This window comes from Conger conger, chromosome 11, assembly GCF_963514075.1.
Source record: "Conger conger chromosome 11, fConCon1.1, whole genome shotgun sequence".
NCBI lineage: Eukaryota > Metazoa > Chordata > Actinopteri > Anguilliformes > Congridae > Conger > Conger conger.
In genome coordinates, this window is record NC_083770.1 from 37447358 (window position 1) to 37464649 (window position 17292).

Sequence of the window (17292 nt, forward strand, 5' to 3'; positions counted from 1 at the left end):
GGTTGCTAGTCTACCCTGCAGTCATGTAAAACCCCATGTAGACAGGCAGGATAGCACCGAACAAGTTATGGCAGCTTTTGGACATCAGACAGTAATGATGGAACAGATTTTGTAATCGGCCATTCCTTTACCTGTTTAACCAGAGTCACAGGAAACCGCAAACTGAAAGGGAACAAGAGAACATTTAATTAGAGGAGTGGTGTAGCGTCGTGAATATCTTTCATATTCCTCAGAGCAAGGGTGTAACTTGCGTTCATGATGGGACAATTGAAATGCGTAGATCCTGAGAACTGCAATACCCTAGGGGGGTCTGGGGCCGTGCCACCCAGGAAGAATTATTTTAAAAGAACAGCTGTGAAATTTTAGTTTCTGATGAATTTATGAGGGGAAAAGGCTTCGGTGTATCCCAATAACAACATGAAATCCCTGTCTTTATTATATTAAATTATTTTTCTCATTGGGGGTTGTAACCCCCTGTCACCCCCATAAATTATGCCAGATCGTTCTTGCCCAGCATTCAACAGTGCTGATTACTCTCCAGTTTTTTCCTGTTCAAAAGGGTCGAAAGTGTTGGAGCAATAGCACTTCACAGATTGCAGCGCTGTGGTTAATCTAATACTCGGTAATCAGCTCTCGGTTAATGAAGCTTTTGAAACGGCCGGCTCTTTGAAGTCTAAATCGCCGAAGCAGACGGCCCTAGACTGTGATTGCATTCTGATCTAATTCTGGTGTCCTTTTCCTCTTGCGCACTTGCCTGACGCCGTTAACTGGCCATGCCAATCGTGATGGCCTGGCTCTCTGTTGCTATGGGTAACTGGAGTTAATAGGTCCTTGTGTTGCCTTGTTTTTACTGAGGAGAGCCTGGAAAGTGACGTGTTTAGATGAGTTTTGGGGGGGGGGTTTGTGGGGGACTACATCAGACGAGAGGGCGACGTGAGTCAGCCCTGAAAAACACATTAAAAAGGAATAGAATTTCCTCACGCCGGCAAAACAGTGCGCCATTTCTTCTGAAAGGCCTTCCCTGATTAATGTCACAGCCCAAGATAGTTTCCATCCAGTTTATAGATCAGCTCTCATCCTGTTTATCCGTCCACCATTGATTAGTATTCTGTCCAAATCAGCAGTATAAAAACTAGGAGCAGTTGATTGCAGAGGTTTTACCAGTAATTGCCCTGTGTTTAAAGTTCATTTTGATGTGGCTGCCTGGCCTAGCCAGAGCCTGTACTTTGCACTGAATTGCCTCATTGATGAAGTGTGGGAGGGGACGGGGAGGGAAAAACAATTGGGCTAGCAATAAATAGAGTATATCCATAATGCAACAACCCGGAATCGTAAAAGGACTTTTTCTGTGTTCCATTGTAAATGGGAAATTGGAATGTCACTTTATTTGAAAGGGAATAAGGTACTTATTTTGAAACCAGTCCGTCCATTTTTAACCCTTTAACGTGTGAGATCACAAATATGTGATTAGAATGTTGAATTGAACATTATCCGAATGCTAATGCTGATGTAACTACTGCAGTGTTCTAGAACACTGACTTGGAATTAAAAAAAAAGGTAGAGACATGGCATTCCAATAAAACCTACTCTCCAAAGGGTTAGGCAGTCTAAGGTAGGATTGGGGGAGGGGGGGTGGTGGAGGTATTTGAATCGTCTGTTGCCATGGGTGATTACGATCAGCCGGCAGAGCACAGTTCCGTGGAAGACCGTTCCTCCAATCAGCTGCCTTCGGGAAGGTCAAGGGAGCGAGGGCATTTTTTGGAATGTCATTTGCCTTTGTCCCCTTTAAGCGTTGGCGTCTGGAGTCGGTCCTACAGGAGGAGCAGGTTCTCTCTCTGCTTCCCTGCAGAGCCCCATCTTTACCTTCCAGGCTCAGTAGTACCAGGAAATTCCGCACGCTCCTAGAAACCGCCATATCGCACGTCACACATCTCTCACTCTCAGGCCCACCGGCCATGACCAACCGGGGGTGAAAGTGGAATTTCCTGTGACAGCCTTTGTTTTTTTGGTGTGTCCCCCCCCATCCCACACACCGCTTGCCTTTTCCTTCATCCTCACTGAAGGCTGTAGAGGAAGTGAAACTGCTGCTTTTTAAAGGGCTATGCTTTCTCGAGGGCGGGGATGGGGGGTGTCCATGAGGCCTTTTCCACCAGAAACGAGAAGGAGGTGACGCAAGAGAGGTGTGTGAAACCGTAGCTGTGGTCACGGACAAGGGGTGGGGGATGTCACAAAGAGAACGGACATTGAATCGCTGTGTCCTCAGTACAGAGTCTAGTCCTGCCCTACCCTCCCTGCTGGCTAGCCCTCTTTCCCCGAACAGAGTCACTGAGTGAGGCTGTACATTCCATTCCCTAGGATTTACCCAAATTCTGCCTGGAGCCACGGGTGTGAGATACTATCTCTCCCTTCATCGTGCTCTAATTTAACACTGAACCTATTTATTGAAGGCAGTCTTGCATTACCTAAAAAAAAACCCAAAGGTAAATGACTCGAGTCTATTTTGAATGAGAGTCCTCTTTGGATTTCTGAAAAAGGTCCATTGTGACAAAAAAAAACTCCTTCGCCAAGGAGATGCCGGGTTCCTCTTTTAGCAGCTGTGAGCGTTAGATGTGTGGCGGTTTTTGTCTGTGGTTAAGAGCAGCTGAGAGTGTCAGGTTTTTTTCATGAGACATAAAAGAAAAAACATTTCTGCAAAACTTTGCGCTAATCTGTGATATATGTGCTGCAGCTGAATTTCCCCACATGTAACCACCAAGTGGTGGAAGTACAAAGTCACCCCGTTTGACTCGTGTAGCTCTTTTGCAGAAACATTACCACAAGTACACATCAGAGGAAGAACTCAGCAGACTATGAAAAGAAAAAGAAATTTATTAAATTGTGAGCTACTTCATTATGAGGAGTACTGGTACGCTTAGAATTGGAGCAACCTAATTCTGCCGTCCGGACCTGTCGAAAAGGAGGCCCGGTTTCTAAGCATAGCAAGGGAAATGAGATGGGGATGTGATTGGATAATGTGTCTCAGGTAACCAGGTGGAACCCTTTATGCCGATATGTCAGAACTATAAGCCGACCATATGAGGAGGGTCAGTTTACTCCTAAAAAGGTCCCAGTTTGCTCACGGTCTCCCACCATATGCGCATATTGCTCATGTAATTCAACAATGCACCCGTTATCACATTAATGTGCAGTACATACTTTATGTACATAACCCACAAACTGTGTTTGTGAGAGACTTTAAACCACAGTGCAGGGTGACCCATCCAGGTACAAAAGACCTTGCGGTCTGATAGATGCATCTGTGATGTGTAATGATTCACCTCTAGTACTCCTGCTATCTTATCTGTGGAATATTTGGTAAAAGTACACAAAGCATGTGGCCAGGGTCTCATGGATAGTGGTACATTTCACTGTACTCTATGGTCCTCTGGTTATTTGAAGCATGTTCTCTTTTCCCTGTTGGAAGCTGTGTATTGTATTGATTACAGTAAAGTCTCTTGGTTGGGGGCATTGGTTAATAAGGTTCCAAATAAATGTTCTTCAAATCTGTTTGATAGAAAGTAAACTGCCCCACCTGAGGTGAAATTTAACATTTCTTGGGCAATAACTGTAAACTGTGCCATACTAGATCATTATGGTGCCCAACCTTAACCCTAAAAAAAAAATGTCAAGATATTTCAACAGTCAAATTAGCAGCCCACTACCATAACCACCAGCTTCCATACATAGAAACTTGGCCTGGGCTTCTGTTACTCTGTATAAACCACAGCTACCAAACCATGTTCCTGGAGATCTACCATCCTGTAGGTCCACTCCAACCCTAGCAAAGCACACTTCATTCAACAGCTCTTGATCATGTTGAGCAGCTGATTAGTAGAATTACTGTGTGTGCCAAATTAGGGTTGAAATTAAAACCTACAGGAGGGGAGACCCCCAGGAACAGGAAGCCCCCGATATAAACCAAGCCCGCCTCCAAAATGAGTTCCTGGGCTTATTCTGTACCTTCACTATCGGCCAGTATCAGGTTTTATTCAGTCACCTTCTTCCTGAAGGGTTCAGTGCCTGAATCCAAATTCTGTTCTTGAAAGGATCCGATTTTAAATCAGGATCAATGGGACCCTTTACATAACCCTACCAATGCAAGTCGTATACAATAGAAATTACATTGTGAGCATTATAACCAATAAAAGTTATTGCAGAATATGAATGCAGCCAGCAATGAGTCATTCTACACCAAGCACTCATTAAATATTTCCATTTGGTCTGGGTACACAGGGAGGGGATGGGGTTTGTAGTGGACTTGCAGTGGTGGATTAGTCATTTTTGGCTCTTAAGTGCTCCGTTTAAGCCTCTTGACACAGACCTTGTGGTCAGAGTACAAATCAGTGGCCAGGGTTAGTCATGGTAATGTCTGGAGTGGGTAGTGACAGCAGTAAAATGGAAAACGTACAGGGAGACGAGATGTGATGCAATGCATGGTTTTAATGCAGAAATTATTCAGTAAAGAAAGCATCCCTTAATTGTGAATTTACATAGTAAATTAAGCTTTTATACATGCTAAAAAAAGGACAGAATACAACCGACTCCTTGGAGCGAAATGCACAAATAAATAGTTATGCAGTTATTCTTTTTTAAACAAATTAGCTCCCCCTCCCCCTCCCCACAATTTACAGAAATACTGGATATTTTCAGCAAGTCAACTTTCTGGTTTAACCACCTCCCAATTCATAAGCAAAAGATTTAAGACAATCTTAAGAGAAGAGACGAGACCGATTAAGATGTTAAGAACGCAATACTGCAGCCCCTGCAGGAGACCTACCGGGCCAGACTACACACTCAGCAAAGAGTACGACACTGGTCTAACCCAGGAAAGCGGGAGTCCTTACTGCTCTTACAACAATGAAGTAAATACAGAGACTATGTACATTTAACCAAATTGGGCTGGATAGGGCCAGTTTAAGGGGGTGGATTTATTTGGGGCTCAGACGCTGATCAGCTGGGGGAAGAGTTCGTTGGCGAAGTCGTCGTCCCAGGCGCTGTCGGGACACAGGGGGGAGGACATGTTGCTGAAGGGGGACGGGGATCGCTCGTATCCAGAGTCGCTGTAGCTGTCCAGGTAGGAGGCCGCCTTGTCGGGCTGGGGCAGGGCAGGGGTGGCTGAAGACAGGAAGTCGTCCGTCCTCACTTCCTGGATCGTCTCGGCCTCTTCCTCCGGCTCGTCCTTGACGGAGACGGTCTCCACCACCACCACCTCTTCCCCTTCCTCCATCTTCACGTCGGGGATGCTATCTTCACACTGCTCCACGCACACCACGTCCACGGACTTCGTGTAGATGTGGTCGAAGTGGATCAGTTCATTAAGGGTTTCCAGCTTAACTGGTGCGGGCCCCACAGGCGCAGATGGGGAGGCAGGTATTGAATCCTCCCCGGCCCCCACCAGCTCCGGCAGGTCCTGGGGAACCTGCTCGCCGACCCGGAGGAACAGCTCTGGGTCAAGGATGTCCAGAATGCCAAGCAGGAGATCAGACTGTGGGGGGGGGGGGGGGGTGATGGAAGGAGCAAAGGGGTAAGAAACCCTGCATGACTGGACAGCTTGCATCAATCTACAAAGTGACACTAATGCATGGATACTCAAATCTGGCCCTTAAATCCTAAATCAGCCCCTCTTCCCATGCAATTAAACAATTAGTGCTGCTGATTGGACAGACTACACCTGACTACCCAGATAAAGGGAGGGTGAAAAACTAGCAGTTCTCTGCCAGGTGAGATCTAATGGTTAGGGAACTGGAATTGTAACCGCTTGTGGCCTTTATTCCCAAGTGGGTCACTGCAGTTGTACAATAATTATCAGGAACTATCCAGCAGTATATACGCAAGATTTGAAAATGAGCAGTGTACTGAACAAGATCTTTGGCCAAATGGCAACCTGCAAATCCACCAACGCCCCTGGACAGGCTAGAAGCAGGTCTCACCTCAGAGTCTGAAGAGTCAGGACTGCTTGCATCCACGTGGAAGTCTTCAGATTTGGCGACTGCTGGGCCTGCACCTGCTGCGGAGGCACACGTAGCCTGAGTGCTGCGGACTCAGAAGACCCGATCGCCAAACTGACTTCATCCACGCTGGACTCCTGCACCTGAACCTGCGGGGAGGAGGACGGGTAACGCGTCAGTGGAGCTCAACACGAAACGCTAGGTGGCTATAAAAGGCCAGCTGTGTGAATTCTAATGCATAATAATATCGGGAATCCAATTACCGTTTCCTCTTTGGTTTCCAGCGAACTCAAACCAAGCCTTTGACGCAATTCCTCATTTTCTGTCAGAAGACCATCTGTTTTTTCCCGTAACAGTGTGTTTTCAATGTAGAGTTTCTGGTTCTGGTGGAAGACAGACGTGTTACACATTTGAACAGTTGTTACGTCAACTGCAAGGACTATTATAGGCGATTACTGCCATACGAAAATTATTGGGGGGGTGGGGGATTTACCTCTAATTCCAGCTCCAAAACCTGCTGTTCCAGCTCTCCCATTTTTGCCTTTTTTCTATCTCTGGCTGTCTGGGCGGCAACTCTGTTTTTTAGTTTCCTAAAGAAAGAAAGCACGTAAACATTAATATTGCAGTTGAATGGTTAGTTTTCACTAAAAAGGAAGTACTTGTGACCGGCATTGGACTTTACATTGGTGACAGCGTTCTACGCTTGCGCAATCCCCGGCCATCTTGCCACGCAGGCAGAACAGGATACTCAAATCTCCAGCTATGCAAAAACTGGGTGGTGCCACATTAAGGGAGCCGGCTGGCAAACAGCCAATTCGACTGGATCCATAGTTACAAGTTACTATATCATAATCTAACCTAATATTACATAAAAGGACACGTCTGTTGGACTTGCAATACAGCCAACCATCGTTATATACAGCATGCGAGTGTTAGCAAAGTTCGTTAACGTTATCAAGCCTTTACCACTCCCAAGTTCAACGCTGTTAATCTAATATTAGCTCGAAACATTTATAGAAATACATCTAGTGACAGCGACCCACGAACATTTTAATAGGACTAAACTCTTACAGCTTTACTTTAGACACCTAGTACGTGTTAGTTCATGGATAAATCTAAGGTCGATAACTTTATTAATCACGTTATGTGACCAGCCAAAAGAAGCAATCGTGAACCAACCTTCTGAGTGCTTTCTCCTCCGGACTCAAATGTGTGAGTCTCTGTCTTTTGCGTTGCGTTGGTCCTGATCCATTGGAATCGGAATCCGACGACGCTTGGTTTGAGGAAGAAGGCAACATGACCGAAATTGACCGGCTGAATCCCCCTTGCGTTCCGCCAGGCGAGGCACTCTGCTTCCCGGAGATAAGGAGGACTTTATGGGTACCTCCTGTTCCTGCTGTGACAACGACCATATTTCACTGTATTGTGGGTCTAAACACGACCCTCTTGATATTGGGGGGGTAAATAATTTAATTATGAAGAAATCGTCTACGATTTCTTCCTGTGTTCCCTACCCCAGATTTTCTGAAAATTCTTCAGTAGTTCCTCCTGCATTCTATTTCTACTGTCGTGGTTTGATATGATAGGTCAATGTGAGCTCTGACGCCAATGGGTGCTAATCGCTAATTGGCTACAAGGCTGATGCAATTTACATGAGAAGTGCCATCAGTGTAGTGTTTACCTTGACGTTGTACTATGGCTTGTTCCTTCAGAGAAGGAGGACGGTGGTTTCCCAGCGATGTCTGGTACCAAAAAAAGTGAACAAAAAAGTTTTAAGTAGTTTCACGATGTTGCCTCATCTTTCGAGGCCGTCTAACTTATGTAGACGATACGACTGAGCTGAAGCTGGAAATTACATTGTGTCCAGTTTTCATAGTCAAAAATAACTTTTATTTTATGCTTTGTGTTTCCTTTGAATAATTCAGGTTAACGCTTCCTAGTCTACAGATAGGAGGGTTGAGAAATTGAAGTATTGCATCACCTTCAACAGATGAATAGCTGTTAAACTCAAATGATGGAATTGTAGATTATATGCTTTTCTGGAAGTCGTCCTATATTTTAATAAATACTTCCAATACAAATGGGGGAATCTGCATCTTAAGTGGTGCTGCGCATATCGATATCGGTTTCATTTTGGTGTGTGCGTTGCTTGGTGAATAAATGAAATGTATTTAATTCGTGTATAATGACTTTAATGCATTTAGTTTTTAAGTATTCCGGCACTGTGCATGTGTTATATTCTTGAAGTTTCTGTCAATTCAAGGAGGTATTTTCAGATACTTTCTAGATTTGTGTTCTCATGACATTATGGTAATGAATCACAGTTTCAGGTTATTTTTGTGCTACTGCTAGTTTTGGTTTCATAGTGTCATAGTGTCAAGTTCATGGCATGTCCATCACAAATACTGCTAGGGGAAAAATTATTTATATATATTATTTTTTATTATGTTAATTTGACAATTTTAGTTGTTGATAGTACTCCATATCTAACCCAAAAAAGGATTGGAAATGAAGGGTTATTCCACTCAGATAAAATTTGTAGTAAACCCTTCCATCTATAATCTGCCTATAATCAATGTCTCAAAGGTTATAGCAAGAAGGTTGAGTTCATATATATTCCTGAAAATGAAAACATTTACTTTTAAACTTGCCTCATATTTGACAATTTAATTATATTTATATGTAAAGCATATACTTCTGATGGAAAAAGTCTCAAGTCTTCCTTAGTCCAATGCAAGAGAACTAGAGATGGCTACATCATTATAAGAAGCAAATGTCTCTGTACGTTATTGCTTAACATCAGGGTTTCTTCAGATACGATGAGACATGGATCTAGTGGCTTGGCAGAAAACCATTGCTGAAGTAAGTGTTACTATATGTGCAACTGTTATCTGTTCAACAGTTGGAATTTCATCACCCTATTTGTAACTGAATGCAACTCCAGAACTGAAGAAAGGGTAATCCCTCTCGCCTGCACTTTGTGGCTAAAACTAGAACAAAACTTGTCTACTCGATTTGTACCGTTTTGGAGATCATATTGACATGAAGTTGCATTCAGTTACAAACATGATGATGAAATTTACTGTTTACCATATAAGTTTCATACAGCAATTCAGCATTACTGTACACTCAATCCATGCCTGGCGGCCTGTAGCGTAGTGGTTAAGGTAAAGGACTGGGACACGCGTGGTTGGTGGTTCTAATCCCGGTGTAGCCACAAAGCCGTTGGGCCCTTGAGCAAGGCCCTTAACCCTGCATTGCTCCAGGGGAGGATTGTCTCCTGCTTAGTCTCATCAACTGTACGTCACTCTGGATAAGAGCGTCTGCCAAATGCCAATAATGTAATGTAATGTAAATGCCCTATTTATACTTGCACCATATAAAACTGGTCTACGCATTTAGTAAAATTTTGGAAACCGTACACGCATGAAGACAGTTAAGCTTGGCAATGAAGCTTAGTGTATTTTGATTTGATTTGTTGGTAAAAGTTGCTTCAAATTGTGAAATGCTTGTCCTACATATCCTACAGTCGAATAAAAAGTAAACAGTTAATTTTCTGCACAGAATAGCTTCACTATACACCATAGCTCTACCCATAATTTGCCAGTTGCACTGAATTCATGAATGATTAGCCTAATGGTCTTTAGTTTTCATGAAAGTATTCAAAGTGCTGGGTTGGTTAGGCCGTTGTTGCCATTATCTGTCAGAATGGTGAACAAACGGACATTTGCATTTCCTTGAATACACTGGAATACACATGGTAAGAAGTGTTCGCCTTAAACGCTGCCTCTCTGCTCGGCTAATATTGACACTGTCAGCGTCGCCCGGAAACAGGATGTAAAGGGCACTTCACGGTCGCTTGAGAAAGCACAATACAAACAGGAGCTCTCTTCTGAAAGCACAGAGATGACAGGGTTTAATGTCTCTTACAATGAATCTCTATGTGATCGAAAGCAAACCTGAACTCTAAATAATACAGTGATAAACATGAGACTAAAGCAATGTATGTTTGGAGAAAAAAGGGTGAAGACACCTACTGTTAAGCTTTGGAGATGGATCCATTATGCTCTGGGGTTATGTGGCAGCTGGGGGCCCAAGGAATATTGTGCGAGTGGAAAGAAGAATGGATTGCACCAAATATCAAGAAATTCTAGAGGCTGTTCAAAGGTCAGCCCAGACAAGTTGAAGAGAGGTTGGGTATTCCAGCAAGACAATGATCCAAAGCATACCTCAAACTCAACCATGAAGTACCTCCAGGAAAGATGGGTGAAGGTTTTAGAATGGCCACCACAGTGGCGCAGAAATCTCTAACATGCCGTTCATGCCACAGAATATTTCTGCCAGGAAGAATGGGGAAAAATTCCAAAAGAGAGAATTGAGATACTCTAAGCTGGCTACCGCAAGCTTTTACAAGCTGTTATAGTTGCCCGAGTAGCAGTTACAAAGTACTAACTGAGAGGGCTCCCAAACTTTTGCACAGGGCCTTTTTCCTATTGTTATTATTTTGAAACTGTAAAAAAAATGAAGTAAAAAGTCACCCTTCCATGTTTGACATTGTACCATTTAGAGGTCCAGTTTGCTTCCACTCACTTAGATATTAATTGTAAAAGGCTTTTTGACCAGGGGAGCCCACATTTTTTCACACTACTGTATGTCTGCTGCATATGTAAATGTATTAAAAGGCAGATGCAGTACTGTGTTTCAGGCTGTCCTTCCTGTTGTGCTCTAGTTACAGTTCATAATTCAGCCATTTGGCAGCCGCTTAATTTAAACTGATTGCAGAACTGCATTTCCCATAAGCAAACACCACTAGAGTTACGTAGAGTAGGCTGACATCTGTGATGTCAGGCTCATTCTGTGCTTTTTGCTGGACTACATTATTACATAATTGAACTGTTGAGCCTGGAGTGTACTTTTGTTGTGAGCTGTTTGGTCTTTGTGTCTCATGATAGAATATCTGAATGAATCGCCCAGACGTCAGGAACACAAAACCTTTGACAAATGTGGTATGGGCTTAAAAGGGTCAGTTTTTTTGAGACCCCATTGTCCCTGTTGCCCTTAGAACCCGTTGGCATCAAATGTATCACGCTAGCCTCATCTTCGTTCTCTTTTGAAACTGACATTTCAGGAAGAGCTCAGAATCCGGGCGCAAGGAAACGCACACTCTCCAGAGTTCGCTGTCTGTTTCAAAGGATTCAACCAAACGTATTCAAAGAACAGGGTTCACTGACAGGGGGAGGACACTTCCTCTTTCTGTTCCCTCTCCTGTTTCACAAGAACAAAAATCCATGGGTAGAAGATCTGCCTGTGTCCATGGGCAGTGTTACACTGGCTGCATGGGATTGGCTCTGTAGCTCACTGTGAAGAGACACTCGATTCCAGGAACTGAATTTGAGAGAATACCTGAAGCAAAATAAAGCTGCTTTTTAAATTAGAGTGGTGTTTATTTAGTCATGGTTTGCGTAAGTGACAGGGCATACTGTTGTCTAGTCATGAGCACTATGATGAAGTATTAATGTTCCAAATAGAAATTGGATGAAGGGGAATTTGGTTTGTTATCTGAGCTACAGTCAAAGATGAGCTGTGTGTCTGAGTTTGAAGGGACCCTCTATTTATACTCTCAAAATGACATATAATCACGAATGTGGAAGTTCTGTGCTAGCCCACAGAGCCTTCTCTTTTTCCCCGGACACCAGTGGTGTGACTCAGCCAGAGGGTGTTGGCCGGTTCCAGATGGCTGGACTCATGCCACGCTGCATATACATTCTGCTCCAGTGAGACACTGCAAGGTTCTGCCATTTTGTTTCCCTGGCATTGATTATATTGCTGGCATTTAGCAGACGTCCCTATCCAGAGCGGGTAGCACAACTTTAGCATTTTTTACATAGTATCAATTTACACAGCTGGATACATACTGACGGAATTCAGGTTAAGGCTTGCTTGAGGGTACAGTGGCAGTGTCCTAGGTGGGAATCGATCCTGCAGCCACTCTGTTACAAGCCCAGTTCCCGACCCATTATATTACACGATGCAAAAAGGAAAATGCCCAACACACTATAAGCCTGCTAAATAAAAGAGTGCCAAATAGTCTGTGTAAGGAATCTCATACAGCTAACTTCAAATGAACTTGCCAGAGAAAAGGGACGGTAGAACACACAGAGCTCAGAGCAATGCACTCTGTAGACAGGAGACTTTTCAATGTTTACATCATCTTCCTCAGAGTCAAAAGCCACAATCTTGCGGAGGACGGCGTAGATGTCATAGACGTCGAAAAGAGCAGCCTCCCCTGTCCAATGAGGGGTGTCTATTGCTCTGCGCTCTGTGTGCCACTGTTTCTTATTTTGGGCGAGCCCCGGTGAAGTTGTCTGGGTAAGGAGTCTCATACAGACTCCATTTTGTCCCTGGGAGCTGTACTCAGAAGGCCCAGCTGATAAAGAGGTGCTCTGTGTTCACAAAACCCAGAGAGAAACCCCGGGCCGTTGGCACCCGACTCGAGTCTCACTTTCATGTGTGCAGCTGGCTCTCACTAACATACGCCGTTTCTCTGTTTTTTTGGGGGTTTTTTTGCACGATGCAAATGCAGTGAAAACTACATTCCTGATGAGGCCATTATCAGCTGCTGGTGCTAATTAATTTCAGGTCAGTGCAGCTTTGGGGAGCGCTGCTTCTTCCGCATCAGTGTGCCAGCTGTTACCAAGCTCTCGCTTCAGCGCTGAGGATTGAGATGTGTTTCGAGTGGAATCTGTTTCAACATTTCTTTGGAGTGGGTGTCTGTGAAGCCAGCCAGACCTCAGCTCTTTGTCCTGTTTAAGTTGCGTAAATCAGTCTTTTGGCTGTCCCGATCTAAACCCCAACCCCCAAACCATCTCCTCATGCACCTGGCTAATACGGCCCAGTTTAATTAGAAATCACATGGGAGGCCACCCTTAAACACAGCTACTTACTGTGTGATTATAGGGTGGGTCAAAGATTCCTGTTTGGTGTAGACTTAAATATCATTGCACACTAGCATTGTCACCAGGAGGTAATTATAATGTATGCAAGCTGAAATGTTCTCGCTTTCATGAGCCAGCATCAATTTGAATAGCTTTATAACCGGTAGGGTTGAGATCTGCTTGTGACCAGATATCCCATCAGTCAATAGCCACACCTCTGTTTGCAACAGTGGTGGTGAACGTGTGGGGAGTGGACACAATAGGGGCGGTGGGGGGTGGGTTTGGGCGTTAGCACCAGCCCCTGGTACGGGGTCCAGCTGTGTGCTAAACGGGTCCCTCAGGCTGTGTTGACTCAAGCCCTAAATCTTCCCCCCCCTCCACCCCCCATGTTTTATCTTCCCACCCTCCACGGTTTCTGGGAAATGGCAGAGGCGTGTAATACCACTGCGGGGGGAGGGGGGTGAGCAGAACTGGTGTGTACATATCTCTTCTGTGCTGCGCTTCCACCATTATAAATAATGACTTGTGTATGGCCCTCAATTCCGCTTGCACACATATTATGTAATTATATAACTCACATTAAAAAAAATAAAAGAACTAATAATTTTCCTCATTTGTGCAAGCTACTTTTTCCTCAGTAAAACAAAGCTTTAGGTTCTCTGCTTGGGCCTGTGGAGGAACTCATATGGGTACATGCTGGAAAAGTTCACCTGTCAACTAAAAGACAGCTTGTTGTTATGATGGCCTTTATATTTGTGGTTTCATACAACCCGGCATGTCTTATCTGTTGACAGAAGAAGGCTACAGAATTTAATTTCAGAGGTTTTTGCACATTCCTGTCTATCAAATTCCCATATGGAGAATTTTTCAACTTTGAAGCTTTGCCGGCATTAAAAGCACATGCAAACTGCTATTTAAAGGAGTTGACATTAGTGATAAAGCGCACTTATCGGTGCTTCAGTTGTTGCATATGCAAAGAACAGGGAGCCAAATATTCCAGTGGCATATAAAGATACATACACAAATATTGGGGCAGTTGTGTTGTCAAACTGGTGTTGTTTTTCCTCTGTTCTCATGAAATCTGTATTTTAAATCAAACAAAATTATCTGCATGTATTATAACAATGCCATTCAATGATTCATGTCCTCGTTTCCAAGTCCATAAGTATTGGGACAAAAGCTGTGAAAGCCAGGGCATGGGTTATAATGCTTTGCCAAGAAAAAAAAAGAAGAAAGAAGTTGAGTGAGAGTTTTGGGAATGTCTTGAAATCTGTAGCTTAGCTCAGAACTCTCAGAAATAAAGCTACAAGAAGAGGCAAAAAAGGTACATAAGGTGCATTAAATTGTACCTTTCTATTGGATTCATAATTATTTTGTACATTTTTTTGTTTGTAAAAGGTACTTATTTCTACCCCCAAAAGAACAACGTTGTACTTTTCAGGGTACATGTGGGAAAATTGTCTCTTAAAGAACAAAAATGTACTTCCACTGTGACTTTATTTATTTATTTACAGCTGCCGCTGTCGTCCCCTTCTCGGTGTGTGAGAGTGCCTCCTCTGGCCAATCCAGTGCCTGCAGTCCGTCTGAGCAAGCTGCACATGTACAAACCCACTACTCTGATGCAGTGACTGCATGTACAAACACACTACTCTGATGCAGTGACTGTGCATGTCCAAACACACTACTCTGATGCAGTGACTGCATGTACAAAAACTCCTGTGATGCAGTGACTGCATGTACAAATACACTCCTCTGATGCAGTGACTGTGCATGTACAAACACTACTCTGATGCAGTGACTGTGCATGTACAAACACTACTCTGATGCAGTGACTGTGCATGTACAAACACACTACTCTGATGCAGTGACTGTGCATGTACAAATACACTATTCTGATGCAGTGACTGTGCATGTACAAACACACTATTCTGATGCAGTGACTGTGCATGTACAAACACACTATTCTGATGCAGTGACTGTGCATGTACAAACACACTACTCTGATGCAGTGACTGCACAGCCTAGCTGAGTTGGCCAACTGTATTGATGAGAAGCCGTGACCAGCAGTGTGCGCTTTACATCTGCCCTCTCTCTCACAGTGATGGGTGGGACAGGCCTGCAAACACTACTCATAGGAATATGAGATATGAGGCTTCACAAAACCACAAGATGGGAGGCGCTACCAAACACTCCCAGTGACTCACTGATTCAAATATACTGTTGTGTTTTTGCCATGGAGCATAAAACCATTAGATTGCCACCAGCTATTGCCAGCTCAATTTTGGTCCACCTATTATGGTGATTCATGAAGCCTCACTGGCCAATCAAAAATGAATGCAATGGACATTCAAAAGTGTAGAGAAACTAAAAAAGGGCAGGCGGGTGTGGGGATAGGTGAGTAGTCTGAGCAGCACTATATACCTGCCAACCAGACTTAGCTGCAAGTCCCCCACCCGACTGTACGTGTGCAATAGCAGTTATTCCATGTCACTGGAGCCTGGAGCTGTTGTATATATTTTACTGCTTATCCCGCTGTAGCCGGGTGGTATTTTGCCAAGATGCAGTCGGTCTAAATACACATCAGCGGCCGTCTTTTGTAATTAAAATGCAGCTCGTTCCTCGCAGCTGAAAAAGGCACAGGGAAAGAAAGAAACAAACAAACACTGTTGACTTCAACCCCTTTCATGTGGAAATCCACAGAACGAGGGCTTGTTTGCTTGCTGGCGTGTATTCTGCTTGCGCATTTGAAAAGGACGGCATGACACTCCGCAGACGTTTTAGTCTCGGGGTGAAACCCTGTCTGTCCCGCATGATATGGGCGAGAAGGGAAATGCATGATCTGTATTGAACATGATGGCATTCTCAGTGCCCTTTACATCAATATGACCGTCTCTGTTACTGTCTGTGCATGGCAGTGTTAGTTTGGTTAAAAAAATAAAATAAAAACTCAGAAAGCACAGAAGTCACCTTGACAAAAAAAGCATTGCTGCAGTTAATTGAGTTTTGTTGCTAAAATGTTTTGTTGGCAATGCACAAACCCAAAATAATATGCTGTGTAAATTGACCCAAATTCACAAGAGAGATAGTGTTCACTGTCAATCTCCATAATTGTCAGAGGGTCTCAGCCAGCACTTTGTTAGCGGGATAATCCCGGCTTTGTTTGCAGAAGAGCTGACGATGGGCTTTATTTGTTTGGCGGACATTGCGTTTTACCCTTGTGCTCACTGTACTGTCTGCCTGCACAACAACAATTTTCAGAAGCGGTGAATAAGAGGCCCAGGGGAGGAGAGTGTCGTGGCCTGCCCCAGAGACTCCATTTTGGGCATGGTGCAGGTCTGCAGGGCCCTGTGGGTGGTAGCTACTGGATCACAAGCAGCTAATTCTGGGAGGAGCCATTTAACAAGTTCTAGTTAGGGCCCCTTTCTGTTTTGCTGTTTGAGGTTAAGTGGGGTTTTCATCTTATGCCAGTTACTTTGTTATGCTGTGAAACATTCAAAATGCAATAACTATTGAATAATAATTTATCATTTAATAAATATACACTATATACACTATATATATTATATGACACTAGGGTGGTTGCTTAACATATTTTGTGTACGGTGTGTTGTATCCTGTTCAGTTTAATTGTGTATGAAATGTATTTGTACTATTAATACTTCAATTGTATATTTGGCCACAAAATATGCATGCATTAATATGTCTAAAAGTAGTAGCAATAAAGCATGTGTTCATTACTCATACATTGCCCTATTAAAGTGCATTTCTTTTTGCATTTCAAAAAGCTCTGTTTTATAAGCACATCCTCTTGACATGTTGCTTTTCACCATAATTTCATCAGACAGATAAGACTTCTCCTGTTGAGCAATAAACTGATCAGATTGAGAGGGCATACAAGGAGCTGGTGCAACAGGATGACATTTTGGAGAGAGAGAAATGTGTCATCTGTCTGAGGCATTTACAACGACTTCAAGGTCAGGCTGTTTTTGTGAGCTGCAAAACATTTGCAGAAAATTTACATTTTTGCATTTGCATGTGGGTCTTTCACAATGTGAATTTCATTTTCTAAAACTAACTTTTAAATACTGCAATTACACACATGGTCTTGCTGTTGAAAAATAAACTATTTTCTAACTTCCTCGTACACTATTTGTAAGGCATCACATTTCAAACAGTGAATACTGACTGCCCCCACGTGGTACCTCTGGAGTATTTCATATTATGTGTAAGCTGATCCGTATAATTGTTGCTAGATAAACGCGTACATCCAGTGACTCACGTCACTTTACGATATTTTTCTTTATGATATGGCTATGCCAGTGGGCGTGAGCACTGTTTTCCGGGAAAACGTATACATCTGAGGCAATTTC

At 43.5% G+C, this 17292-nt stretch overlaps 2 protein-coding genes across 2 annotated transcripts in view; one reads left to right on the top strand and one right to left on the bottom strand.

Moving 5' to 3' along the window:
- znrf3 (zinc and ring finger 3) overlaps positions 1-17292 on the top strand; it is a 159781-nt gene that overhangs the window by 30775 nt on the left and 111714 nt on the right. The window lies entirely within an intron of this gene.
- Positions 4460-7528, bottom strand: xbp1 (X-box binding protein 1). Its single transcript, XM_061261250.1, is given in 6 exon segments — positions 4460-5524; positions 5970-6053; positions 6056-6136; positions 6251-6370; positions 6481-6577; positions 7167-7528. Coding segments are annotated over 6 exon segments (1161 nt in total). The 5' UTR covers positions 7400-7528; the 3' UTR covers positions 4460-4978.